Below are 13,277 nucleotides of genomic sequence, written 5' to 3' on the forward strand. Positions count from 1 at the left end.
GTGCGATCAATGCCCGTAAATCTAGTGTTAAAGAAGGATTAAGACTTATTTTACCATATGAAATTTTATATAATATAATATATTATAGAATTATTGATTACATAGTTCACGCAGCTTGAATGACGACTATAGTAGACTTCTACTTTCTGTTTCAGGTGACGAGATATTGAGCTTGAATGGAAAGGTTCTGCGTGGTTATACACATCAAGAAGTTATCGAATTATTTAAAGCGGTGAGAGAAGGTCCTGTCGAGCTGGAAATCACAAGGAGACACAGGTACTAATATAAATTAATGTTGCATAGACCGCTGACAAATGTCAGGGACACTTTTTAGAGATTTCGGCATGAGAATGAGACGAGTTCGTATGAATCTTTAATTTTGACAAATTCAAATTGCGATACTGAATTTTAAAAAACGACTTAACAGACAATATAGTTCAAATCTAAACAGATTTAAAAAATGATGTATTTTGTGTACAGCATAAATCTATTTTTTGTGAAAATACAGTCTAATTTACGTTATCAATTTGTTATGCTTTTGTCAGCAATAATGTAATTACGTGAAATTGATTCTGTAAATATCTACTTCGTTTTCTTAAGTGTGGTTCATTTCGATTCTCGTAATGTATACTATTTACAAACTCATTCATACGTTTTAAACTTATATTAAAAAACAAGGAACATAAATATTAAAAATTATCAATAATTATAACTTATCGAATCATTAATATTTTTCAATTTTTTTGACAAACTCATTCAAAATATGACACTTTCTATTAATAAGAATATACAATTCACGTTTAAAATAATTTTATCAATTTTAGAATCTTGAAAATCACAACTCTGATACAAAAATCGATTTTTTTAAATTAAATATATTCTCCAAATTTTGTTAATATCTCCAAGAAATAACGGAATTACATCCTGTATATTTATTTAAATACTAATTTTACTATTAATTAAGAAGTTATTTATTTCGTGTCTGACTTCACTCATGACACAATTTCGAGTAAAAGAAAAATTAATTTGTACCCTCTTTAACGTAATAATTATTTCTAACTTTGTATGTATCATAAGAACTTTAGTCAATTTATTTAATCTTTATTTAATCCAACGACGTGTGTTCTTTGTTTCAGGTACCCGAAAACTATTCAGAAATCCGCGCCATGCTGAAGGGGTGGCGACGTGGACGAATCTGCCCACCGGAAGTGCTCTTTCGATACAACTCTAAACGACGTCATCGTTCGCTACGTACGAAGTTTTAGGATTCTAGTCTATCAGAACGAATCTTCGATCTTTGATGTTTGTTTGAATTAATTTATTTATCGCGCTGTTGCAGTGGCGTAGTATTAAGTTTATTATGAAATGGTTATTATTATTATTATTATCATTATTATTAGTATCATCATTATTATTATTATTTTTATTATTATTATTGACATTATTATTATTATTATTATTATGACTATAAGATTTTATACAGATACGTTACGACAACGTGAATCTATTGTATGCGACTTTTTTATTATAGAGGACAATAAAGAGGACGTACTTTTAAGGTGCTTGAGGATCTGCTTTGCGAAGGTATTGCACGCCACAGGCAATGACATCACGTTGGAAAGTTATTAAATAATAATTTTATTACCAAGAAACTTTACAAATTTACAGTATGTACAGGTCCCGCATTTATTTTTACAGAGGTTACGGAATTCTTCTTTTCTTTTTACAATCTTCTTGTACAATGTTCTATTATGCGTCGACGAGTAAAAGGTCTGCGCACGACTTGGCCTTGGTTGCCCTGTAACATCGAAAGGTATCTATTTAACATAGAAATTTTTATTCAATTAACACGCATATCGTGCCAGGTAAAAGTATCAATTTAGTGAACTGTATAAGAAAAAATATCATTTTATTCCTCGAACCTTTTTCTACAAAATGTAAATTCAAAAACTTATGGTCTGGATACTATAAATCCTCAGTGTCGAGGCATCCAATATTGTACCATTTGAGAAACATATCAACCTCTTGAATCTTTCTTTACATAAATTATATACCAAACAGAAAACATTTACAATTTGTTATTTCCACCAATTAGTAAAATGACACATTTTTGGTAGGAGAAGGATCATGGAATAAGAGACCTGACGCAATTAAAATCCGAATTTTATAATGTGGCGGTTTTATATTCGACTCGAGTCATTTACATTAATATCTGCATATTGTTTAACGTTGATTAAATAGAGTATAAAGTAATCCTTGTAGGGACAAGATATAGAATAGTCGTTAATAGTAATTGTAGATTAAAGCGGAGTCTTTCATCAGCTATCCTTAAATGCTATATTATACTTACTGCAGTTCTTTGTTTTTCACGCGTCGACAAAGGTGCAAGGCAATTGGTCCAGTTTTGATATTGCGGAAAAGCTGAACAGCCTTTCTGTGAGTCAAGTCGTGACAGACGTGGCCATTCACTGCCAAAATCTCGTCACCTGCGCGCAAGCGGCCATCTTCTGCGGCTTGCCCTCCTGGCAACACCGATTTTATAAAGATTCCTGTCACAGATACACAACATTGTTAGAAACTGCGCAATAGAAAGTAGCAATAGCAATAGCGGGTGACTAAAATTCTCAAAAAAAGACAGTAAAAATATAATGGCTATCAACTGTACTGTTTACTTGCAGACAATAGACAATTTATAAGTCGAAATTTAATACGATACATAAATAACGTAAACGGTTAGCCGAAGGTATTTAGAATCAACTACTAACAACACGGTTTTAGCAAAATATTTTGTAGCCTGTAACTGAATTTCTACTATTATAATATTACAAATTAAAATTAAAACAGTTCTTCTGTACGTGACACTATGAGATCTTCAAGTTGCATAGTTGCGAATCCCCGATTAACGCTACAAAAAGTAAGGCGTACGTTTGCAAGACTTGGATACTTTCATTTACAGACAGTAGTTCAGCCGTTGAAATACTCGGCCACTCAGGTTTATGGGCCTGGTGACCTAGAAGGCCACAAGTTTTATAACTCTTCTGACCTCACTCTGCAGCATTCCAGATTAACTCCCCCCCGAAAGAACGAATCAAAAGATCATCCAATTAGAGCTAACTATTCAAATTCAATGAGATACCTCGCCTACGTAAAGTGCATTTATATACAAACTCTAATGTCGAGAATCCGGCCAACCTTAGACTCAATCTGTTGGGCGATCGAACAAGTCAACACCACAATTAATAAAAAAACATGAATGTCAATTTGCTTCGACCGTTACAAATACTTCCGTCGAACACGTTGTGAGTGCTTCAAAGATGTGACGATTAAACGATGAAGTTGACTCTATTATTTAACGAGAAGATAGTATAAAGTTTAGGTAGAAATCCTAGTTTCATATTTAAAACGATAGCCACAGCCTACTGCGTATTCTTTTCTTTTAGGATATCACAATAAGTTGTGTTTTTTGCTAAAAAGCACTCTAAATTGTAGGATCAAAATGTTTGTAAATACATGTTTCTATATAAAATAACTACTTCTATCACTTCGTTGGGTTTTAATATTAGAAACAACGTTGTTTCTAGTAATCCACATAAGAAGATATTTAGGTAACCCTCTCTTTTAATATCTTCAATCCTCTGTCAGCATCACATGTTTCTGAATTATCTTGAATCGATTTAAATTAAATAATTTAAGTCTGGGGATTCACGATTCTTAGGATTCTTATTAAAAATAAACAAAATCATGATAGTGTCAAAGTACTTATTCATAAAGTACATTTGTTGTTTTTATAAAACTTTGCCACATCAAAGGGTTAAGATGAATTATCTAGGAAAATTACTTAAATACCATCATCTTGACTCATCAAATATATTTGATTGCAAAGACATTTTCTCTTGGACCTTTCTTTCCAAATGAATTTTACGTTTGAAAACCGAATGTTGCCTCCCGGAAGATATGTCACGTGCTTCGAGAAAATAGTTTCTTAACGCCATTTGCTCATCTTGAAAATCTTATCTGGACAAAACAAGCTTCACATAGCATCGAACGTCACAGCATTGAAAAGTTGGATGTTCCTGTCGAAGAAACGACAATTTCAAGCTCGCGAAACTACTAAAAATAGTGCCTGGAGACTCCGTGGCGATGGTTTTGTGCCCACGAAACGCAACTTGTACGCCTTGATCTGGCCAAGTTTGCGGGCACTGCGGTGTCATAACGCAGGCATAAAATTTGAAATCGCTTGTACACGCGCGCAGGGAATTTATCATCGGGCCGAACAAGTTCGTAAATGTTATGGCAGGAAACCGCTGTCATTTCTAAGCGACTGATGCCGCGATCGGTGATGTTTCCGCCTGTTTGAGGGTGGATCTTCTCCAGACGATAAGACGCTGCACAGCTCGACAGGATTAAGTAACGATAACACTGACATTCTGGTATTTTTATCGCGACCTTCGAAATCGTTGTGGACGGATACACATTGCGGAATTCTGCTGTCAGAAGTTGATAAGCTATCGTAATGAACTTGAAGAATTTATCTTTAGCGTTATACTGTCCAAAGCCAAAAGAACGTATATGAATTTCTTGTTTCTTCAGATTTAAATCTATATTACCAAGGTTTTCCTTTAATCTTTTATGTATGTGATGTGAGAATTTTCGGATTTGTACGATAAAATGGAGTGCAATTTACGCAAAAAAACGCAAAATTTCAAGACGATGGAGAAGCTTAGTAATAGTATTAGACTGTTTTTAAAACTAATGGAAGACTATACTGAAAAGTAATAGTCGATTTTTATTATTAATAATAGTAAAAGGCTATTTGAGAAACGTACTAAATACTGATTAACATAACGAATTTTTATTCTACTGAGTTGTGAATAAATCTGTGACAAAATCGGGTGACTAATATAAATCTTTGCAATATTTTATTATTATAGGGTTGAATGAATTCTTTCTGATCTTGGATTTTATTTTTATATACAGGGTGTTCGGTCACCCCTGGGAAAAATTTTAATGGGAGATTCTAGAGGCAAAAATAAGACGAAAATCAAGAATACCCATTTGTTGATGAAGGCTTCGTTAAACAGTTATTAACGTTTAAAGTTCCGACCGCACTGAATTTTTTTCTCGAAAATGTGCAAGATTTCGGGGGTATGTCTATTCACCAAAAATGATGGTAATTGACTCACGCAATCGAAAATAATTTTTTCAAAACGATTTGAAATTTTTTTTTTCACAAAAAAATTTAGGCACCTACCCCTCGTCGATTTTTCTTAAATATTCCTTTTTCATTTTTAGTATTTTTGTTCGACGTCCTACAGAAAAGTTGTTTAATACTTTTCTGTAGGTACCCATGAGCTCTACTTCAGAAAAAAGTTTCATTGAAATATATTCACAATTGGAGGGGTTATGGCTGTTTGAAAATTGGACCATTTTTATGGGGTTTATCTCATTTTGCGGGGTCAAGGATCAACTTTTCGAATATTTTTGCGATTTGTACATATTCTCCATCAAAATACGCGTAGTTTGCTTTTTTAAACATTAAAATCGTCCAATCCGTTCAGAAGTTATGACGTTTTAAAGATTCGCATAAAAATTCAGGCAGACATTTCTGGCCTCACATTAGATTTTCAGTGAAGAATTCTTTTCTCGAAAGTGCATACGATTTCGGGAGTATGTGTAATGACCAAAAATGATTGTAATTGACCCCTGCAACGGAAAATAATTTTTTTAGAATGTTTTGAGAAATTTTTTTTTCGCCGAAAAATTTCAGCACCTATCCGATTTTTTTTCTCAAAAGTGGGTAGGATTTCGGAGGTATGTGTATTCGCCAAAAATGATTGTTATTGACTCCCGTAAACGAAAATAATTTTTCCAGAACGAATTGAAATTTTTGAATTTAATTGTTAATAACTTTTTAACGAAGCCTCCATCAACAAATTGGTATTCTTGATTTTCGTCTTATTTTGGCCTCTAGAACCCCCCATTAAAATTTTTCCCAAGGGTGGCCGAACACCCTGTTTGGTGGTCTAAGAAACGTTATAAATACAGAAAGGGGGTATCAAATCGTGCTGTATAAACTTTGTTGATACAAGAAGAAGTAAAGAATAAACTTTTGTTGGCATTTGACTGAAACTGTATGTAATAAATTTTGCTACAGGCCAATATCATGACTGGAACACCATGTATGGTATAGTAGATGCAAAAGTATCGTGTAACATTATTATTCACTGTTAATATCTAAATATGATATTGTGCAAAGAATTTCTTAAAGCAAAAAAAGTCCTTGGATTAAGATAATACATTTTAAAAAACAGTATAATGATAGATATTTATTACTACTGAATATCAGTGTGTGTAAAAGTATCACGCTATTTAATTTCTTAGCAACCAGTTGATAATCTTTTTATTTATATTCTCAAAATAACACAATGGAAGTTAGTGTTCAGTCTGTGTTGAAGCAAAGTGCGTCATTATGTAAACGAACGAAAGTAAATAATCATTTCGCTAATTGGTAGCTTGTTATTCGTTGGCAAAGCAGGAGTTTTTACTCATCATTAAGGAATTCTTTATGTATTCTAGATTACAGAGGATCACATAAAACCACACAAGTGGAGAATCTGTTAAAAATAGACTTTTAAATAGCACTTTATTATTTGGATGCATCGGTACTAGAAACACATTTGTTAGTAATAAGTATCAAATGGCTAGAAATTTCATGCATTCGTGGGCTACAGGAAACGATATTTTTGATGATACGAAGGAACTAAATACAATTATAAATACAAAATTCCAATAATTAAGATACAATTGAGCGCGATGAAGGAATTGCGTAGTGTGCATTCTCAAGGATTTGAGTCATTAAAAATGTTTACCAAAATATATAAAAGTGTTAAAAGACTGGTTACGTTCTGGAAATATAACGAAGTAGAAAATGATATTAAAAATGTAAAACATAGCACGAAAACCGAGTTGTTACAATTTTTTAATAATAAACTTAATCATAGACATTAATTTTTCATTTATATCGAGAACTGTTTATTGTTTATATTGGAAATTGCTTTTGGCCTCACAGGTCTATATGCACTGATATTCAATAATAATAAATTTCTATCGTTACATCGTTACTAGAAATGTATTATCTTTTTGTATTAATAATATGTTAATACCAAGAGGACTATGTGTTAGAAAATTCTTTGTATTATTTTTTCTTATTTACCATAGAAAAACGTTGCTTTTTTACAGACTACTGCAAATAAAAGAACTATAATGTTTTTAATGAAATCTTTAAGTCATTTTAATTGTTTTCAGACGAGTCGTTACATATTTTATTCTGCAGAGTGAGTTCAAGAACATGAAACACTGACGATTCTAAGTGCATTATAATCGTCTTGAATTCTTCTAGAATATTGGAATTGCTAGTATTTCGAAACCTATCTTTAAATACCTTCGAAGTGATTAAGTAGTTAGCATTAACTAGCCGACTACGGGATAGTATAGTTACAACGAGAGTACATAGTACGTACTAAACAACGAATAGAACTATTGTTGCTTGGCAGGAAGTGTTGAAGGCTTTTGAAAATTTTATTACATTTGAATTTTATGGTAAATGATACGTTGAATGCTGTCGCGAGATTAGTGCGTTAATGTTAACTGATCTCGAAATAATAATAACCTTTAAATTAGTCTGTTAATGTTAATCTCGGAATTAACATGTTACGTAGGAGTAATATCGAGCTCTTTAGAAAACGATTGTTCCATAATCGTATTAAGATTTATGAAGTAGGAAACATTTGTACTGTATACATTTAAGATACCCTAAGAAACCACGAAATTTAAACACGGTATTCTCAAATTAAACGATCAGACTGTGCTAATATAGTAGACAATGTCATATAAACATAGATCCAATAATGCTTCATTAAAATATTGTAAGAAAAGAAAATAATATTCTTCGAAAGCGATCTTCTTGTACGATACTGTAATCGCGCGAGTCAACATTTCAAACAGTAAATATACCTCGAGTAAATAGATCGTACAAATATTTTCCTCGTGCATTCCTATATTCATCTTACAACATTTTTAACAAAACATTGTTGAACCTGCGTTTATACAACATCCGTGTCTCATACCCATATTTAAACACAGTTCGATCGTTCGATCTGAGCCACCGTGTACATTAGTATTAATCGTTTTGCAATCAACGCACATAGTAGACCGTAATCGAATCCAGTAGAATTAGAAACGAAATCGTCACGATCTCTCCAGACACGACACTAGCACACAAAACTAGCAAACACAGTTACGAATTTATATTACTCGACATACAGAAACATTTTTTAAACGGTTCGAAACATAAAAACCGACGCCACGGTGTTGTGTAAACATTATTAAATAAACGTTATTGAATGACACGTGACTCACCGATGCTTCCTTTAGGACTGTCGCTTCCGCCCACAATGGTGAATCCCAGCGATTTCTTTCCAGGACCCTTTTGAAAGACGACAGTTAGAAACGTCGAGACGGTGCTCCTCGGTCTCCTGGGCAGAGTGCAAAAATTCGAAACGCTCTGCGAGCTACTGTTGTCCATATTCACGCCGGACTTGTCCGAAGACATAGACCTGTTGCACTCGTTCTTCCTGTCGCGATGATGCCTCGACTGATGTTTCGTGAAACGCGATCTAGGCGAATTCTCGATGATAACTCCATGACCATTGTCCACGTTAACGTTTTCGTAGTCGACGCTGCTCTCCGTCAGCTTCTTGGGGGACTGATCCACGGCAGAGTACCTCGAGACGACGATGTCCACGTTTCCAGACCCGCTTCCGCTCCCGAGAATCTTCCTGGCCTCGGCCATGCTCAGTCCCCGCAGCCTTTTACCATTAACGATGAGAATTTCGTCACCGATCCTCAGGGTACCCTCCTTATCCGCGAGCCCATTAGGCACCACGTGCGCCACCAGGTAGCCAGGACTCGATTCCGCGGTTTTGGCGATAAAAATCCCCAAACACTGATCGGAGCTCTCCCTGGGCAGCTTGACGACCATCGTCTCGGTAGTATACGGCCTGTTCCTGATCACTGGCAACCTGGCGTTCTGATAACCCTCCAAGTTCAATGACTCCTTGCTATCGGGCGTCTTGGACTCCTCTCGATCCTGTCGATCTATCAGCTCGCTGTTAGCAGCCTGGCAGACCTGGCTCGTGGTGTCCTCGAGCCCGTGCACCCTGGACGCGTCTCTCCTGCAACCTCTGCCCTCGTTTCTGCCGCAATAGACGTCCAGGCTGGAGAACAGCTTGGCTGTCCTCTCCACGTCCACGATGGACGAGGAGGACTTCCGCGGTGGCAGCTGCGGCGGGGAATTCAAAGACGCGTCGTTCGGTCCGGTGAGCAAGCCGGAAGCGCTGCTGCTGCATCTGTCGTCGAGAAGCGAGCTGGTCGCGGAATCGTTGTCCAGAATGCCCGAGTCGTTGTCGTCCTGATCCTGCTCCTCGTACAGAGGATTCGTCCGGAGCTCCTCGAGACCGGGCAGCGTGCCGTACGAGAAGCTCCTCAGTCTTCTTCTTTCTCTGTCCTTGCCCTCCTTCTTGTAGATCTTCGCGATCAGCTTGCTGGTCGAGCTCTTTAGGTACCTGTCCTGCATCGCCCGGAACTTGGCGGCCAGACAGCTGGATGGCGTTATGCTGTCGAACTGCGTACCGTCTTTGTACGCTGGATCCTCCGTGCCGGCAGACACCTCCTGATCGCGATCGATCGATCTTCCGGACCCGCCGCGGTGATTCTGAACGAACTCCTTGCTCTTGCGCCACCTGCGGCAATACTGGTTCGCGTTCTCCTCGACGATGGTCCTTTTCAGCGGCCCTGGTGGCCTCTGATCGGGCGAAGGACGAAAACCCAAGATGGAGAAACGCTCCTCTTGCTGCTTTCGGTGAGGCAGTCGGCTCTGAGACTTCGAGCGTCGTTTCCTCTTGGCCTGAGTCTTTTCCTCTTCTATGATCTCTTTCAAGTCAGTCTCGCAGACCGATCTGCGAAACTCGTTCCTGGTCATACCGCGTTGATTTAGCTCGCACATGGATCGAAACTGCAGTTTATCCGGGTCTTCGTCCTCCTCCTGGTCCTCGTCGTCGGAGTCTCGGTCCTTGAAGAAGCTCAGTCTGGTGTTTCTCACTCGGTCCAGGATCGGATTCCGTTTTTCGCCGATCCGTCGCCTCTCCTCCTGGATCCTCTTCTTGTCTTTCTTAGCGGGACTCCGCTCGGTCGTCACTTGCGACGTCTGCACGTTGTAGCAGTTCCTCTCTGACTCGGAACTCGACGATTTTCTGCGAGTCCATCGCACCGGGGACATGTCTGCCAAAGCATGGAAAGAGCATACGCTTAGTAATCGATTTAAAATTAGATGGATAATGTACGAGCGTCGTTTAATAGCTAAAGAGACGAACGACTGTAGCCTTGGTATTATATAATCGATTAATCTCACGATTTTTTGTCCCATTTAAGTTGAGATTGTAAGAAATGTAGAAGACATGTGATTTAAAAAGAACAAACTGACACATGTACTTTAGTATTTCAAGTATTAAATGGCGCATGATTTATTTTTTATTTCGTAACGTAGAGAAATGCACAACTTTTGTTTGAAACATCTTTTTGTAAGTTCAATATTTCTTAAGATATTTAGCTGATTTTTCATGTTTATGTTAACGATAATTTTGTTTTTGTATTAGAATGACAGCGTTACTTTCTTCTGGAAGGTTTTTTATTTCATTTAAGAACATCATAATAGCTCGAAATTTTTACCCCCAACTTCTAGACACATTAATTCGTTTAATAAAAGACTCACGAACAGATAATTAAGTTCTTCTCGTACCAGGAAGCAAACAAATTAATAGCATCTTCAACGTTTTTACCTGATTCACCATAAAGAAGAATCATTTCAATTTTCTCTGCAACTATTAAATATTCTATTGCATTCGCTACGTAAATTGAACTGACGATATAGTGTCTCTAGACAATAACTAGGAATTCAGTCATAAACTTATTCTGTTTTGATAGCACATTGCCTGATACATTTTTAAACACAATTACAATAGTTATGTTTATCTCTATTACACTAGACAGAGAGAAATATCGAAACATTCTGGAACTTAAGCTACTAATAATACTTGAAGATGTAAGCCTACCAGATGTGGTATCAGCATAAATTGAAAGATGTTTCGCTACATATCTTAAAAATTATTCAACTTAAAAAAAATGTTTCAAACAAAAATTGTGCATTTGTTTACGTAGAATATGATTCCGAGATAAAAAATATAGGTTTATGATAAAAAAAACAAGATGATCTTGAATTAACCTTGGAAATACCAACGCATTAAAAAACAAGAAGTGCCATTTGACTCCCTACTCGAAACACTAAAGGACATGTGCCAGTTTGCTCTTTTTAAATCATATGTCTTCGAAATTCTGTACAATCTTAACTTAAATGGAACATTTATTTATAAGATTTTTAATTGACGATTAAAATTCGAGCTCCTAACCTAATCTCACATAATGACTTCTTGAAGGAATCAAATAACAAGAAATCTAAAGTGTTAAGATCTGAAATATAAAGCGAATGTGGCAGAACCTACCACAGCATAATTAATTTTACGAACCGTTTCAAGTGTTTTGTTTGCAATATGTGGACGAGTGTTATTTTGTGAGAGAAGCAACGCCATTTCTTTAGTATCTCAAGCTTCATTTCATTTTCAAACTTGTTTCTGTAATGTGTGTAATAACTGATGGTACCCTGTTTTTCTAACACTAGGACTACCAACACTTATGGTGTGTTTTTATGAAGAAATGTATAATGTAAGGGAAATAAATGTTTATTCATTTAGTTATAAAAAACTACGGTAAATTTTCAAAACTCCAGTCGAGTCAATTTTTCACAGTTTTTATTAGAATTTACGAATGGGTCATTTTGATCACTTTGGTAGTTTTAGTGTTAGGGGGGTATATACCTTTATGTGGTCTAAACCATCATTTGCTTTTCATTTGCTTATTTTATTATTATACATAGTGTGAAGACTATTCCGTGAAAGTTTCGCTAGAAATTTCTAAAAGACGAAGTTGTAATTAAATTCATAACAGGCAGCAATAACTCAAAGGTATACATTCTCCTCACGCCTTTCCTTCGAAACTCAATTTTTGGAGATAGTCTGTACGATAACTCCCAATTTTTAATATTTCTTTGCGAAAAGTGTATACAGGGTGTTCGATCATCCCTGGGAAAAAATTTAATGGGAGATACTAGAGGCCAAAATAAGATGAAAATCAAAAATACCAATTTCTTGATTGAGGTCTCGTTAAAAAGTTATTAAAAAATTCCAAACCGTTCTCGAAAAATTATTTTCGGTTGCAAGGGTTAATTACAATCATTTTTTATGAATAGACATATTCCTGAATTCCTACGTACTTTCGAGAAAAAAATTCGAGTAGGTGGTCAAATTTTTCGACAAAATTAAAAAATTTCAAATCGTTCTGAAAAAATTATTTTTGATTACGGGGGTCAATTACAATCATTTTTGGTGAATAGGCATACCCCTAAATTCCTACGTACTTTCGAGAAAAAAATTCCTTTCCGAAAATATAATGAGTTAACAGAAATGTTACCCCGAAATTTCATACGCATCTTTAAAATATCATAACTTCTGAACGGATTGGACGATTTTAATGTTTAAAAAAACAAACGACGCGTATTTTAGTGAGGAATATATAAAAATTCTAAGAATATTCGAAAACTTGTTCCATAACCCCATAAAGAGAAAAAACCCCCATAAAAATGGTTCCATTTTCAAACGGCCATAACTCCTACAATAGTAAATGGATTTCAATGAAATTTTGTTCTGAAGTAGTGCTCATGAGTACATACAAAAAAGTATTAAGCAACATTTCCGTACAACGCCAAATAAATTTATTAAAAATGAAAAACAAATTTTTAAGAAAAATCAACAGAGGGTAGATGCTGAAACTTTTCGGCGAAAAAGAAAATTTCAAATCGTTCTAAAAAAATTATTTTTAGCTAGAGGGATCAATTACAATAATCTTTGGTGAATAGACATGTCCCCGAATTCTTACGCAGTTTTCGAGAAATAAATTCGAATAGGTGGACAAATTTTTCGACAAAATTAAAAAATTTCAAATCATTCTGGAAAAATTATTTTTGGTTGCAGAGGTCAATTACAATCATTTTTGGTGAATACACATACTCCCGAAATTCTACGTACTTTCGAGAAAAAATTCTTTACCGA

At 35.6% G+C, this 13,277-nt stretch overlaps 2 protein-coding genes across 5 annotated transcripts in view; one reads left to right on the plus strand and one right to left on the minus strand.

Moving 5' to 3' along the window:
• Positions 1-1,562, plus strand: part of LOC143341140 (uncharacterized) — a 226,877-nt gene extending 225,315 nt beyond the window's left edge. Inside the window, exons 6-8 of one of the 2 annotated variants that reach the window (XR_013079562.1) lie at positions 156-276; positions 1,137-1,251; positions 1,532-1,550. Coding sequence is in view for 1 of the 2 variants with exons in the window: in XM_076763831.1 (XP_076619946.1) it covers positions 156-276; positions 1,137-1,173 (158 nt within the window). In the remaining variant the exon portion in view is untranslated. Of the gene's footprint in view, positions 1-155; positions 277-1,136 lie in introns of both variants that reach the window. The other variant, XM_076763831.1, reaches the window with a different exon arrangement.
• Positions 1,563-1,619: 57 nt separating this feature from the next.
• Positions 1,620-13,277, minus strand: part of LOC143341145 (uncharacterized) — a 109,933-nt gene continuing 98,275 nt past the window's right edge. For all 3 annotated transcript variants that reach the window (XM_076763860.1, XM_076763859.1, XM_076763861.1), the window contains 3 exons: positions 8,419-10,338; positions 2,351-2,549; positions 1,620-1,798 (listed from right to left, as the gene is read on the minus strand). In XM_076763860.1, coding sequence (XP_076619975.1) covers positions 1,750-1,798; positions 2,351-2,549; positions 8,419-10,336 — 2,166 coding nt within the window. In that variant the 5' untranslated portion in view covers positions 10,337-10,338 and the 3' untranslated portion in view covers positions 1,620-1,749. The remainder of the gene's footprint in view (positions 1,799-2,350; positions 2,550-8,418; positions 10,339-13,277) is intronic.

Source organism: Colletes latitarsis, chromosome 4, assembly GCF_051014445.1.
Source record: "Colletes latitarsis isolate SP2378_abdomen chromosome 4, iyColLati1, whole genome shotgun sequence".
Lineage (NCBI taxonomy): Eukaryota > Metazoa > Arthropoda > Insecta > Hymenoptera > Colletidae > Colletes > Colletes latitarsis.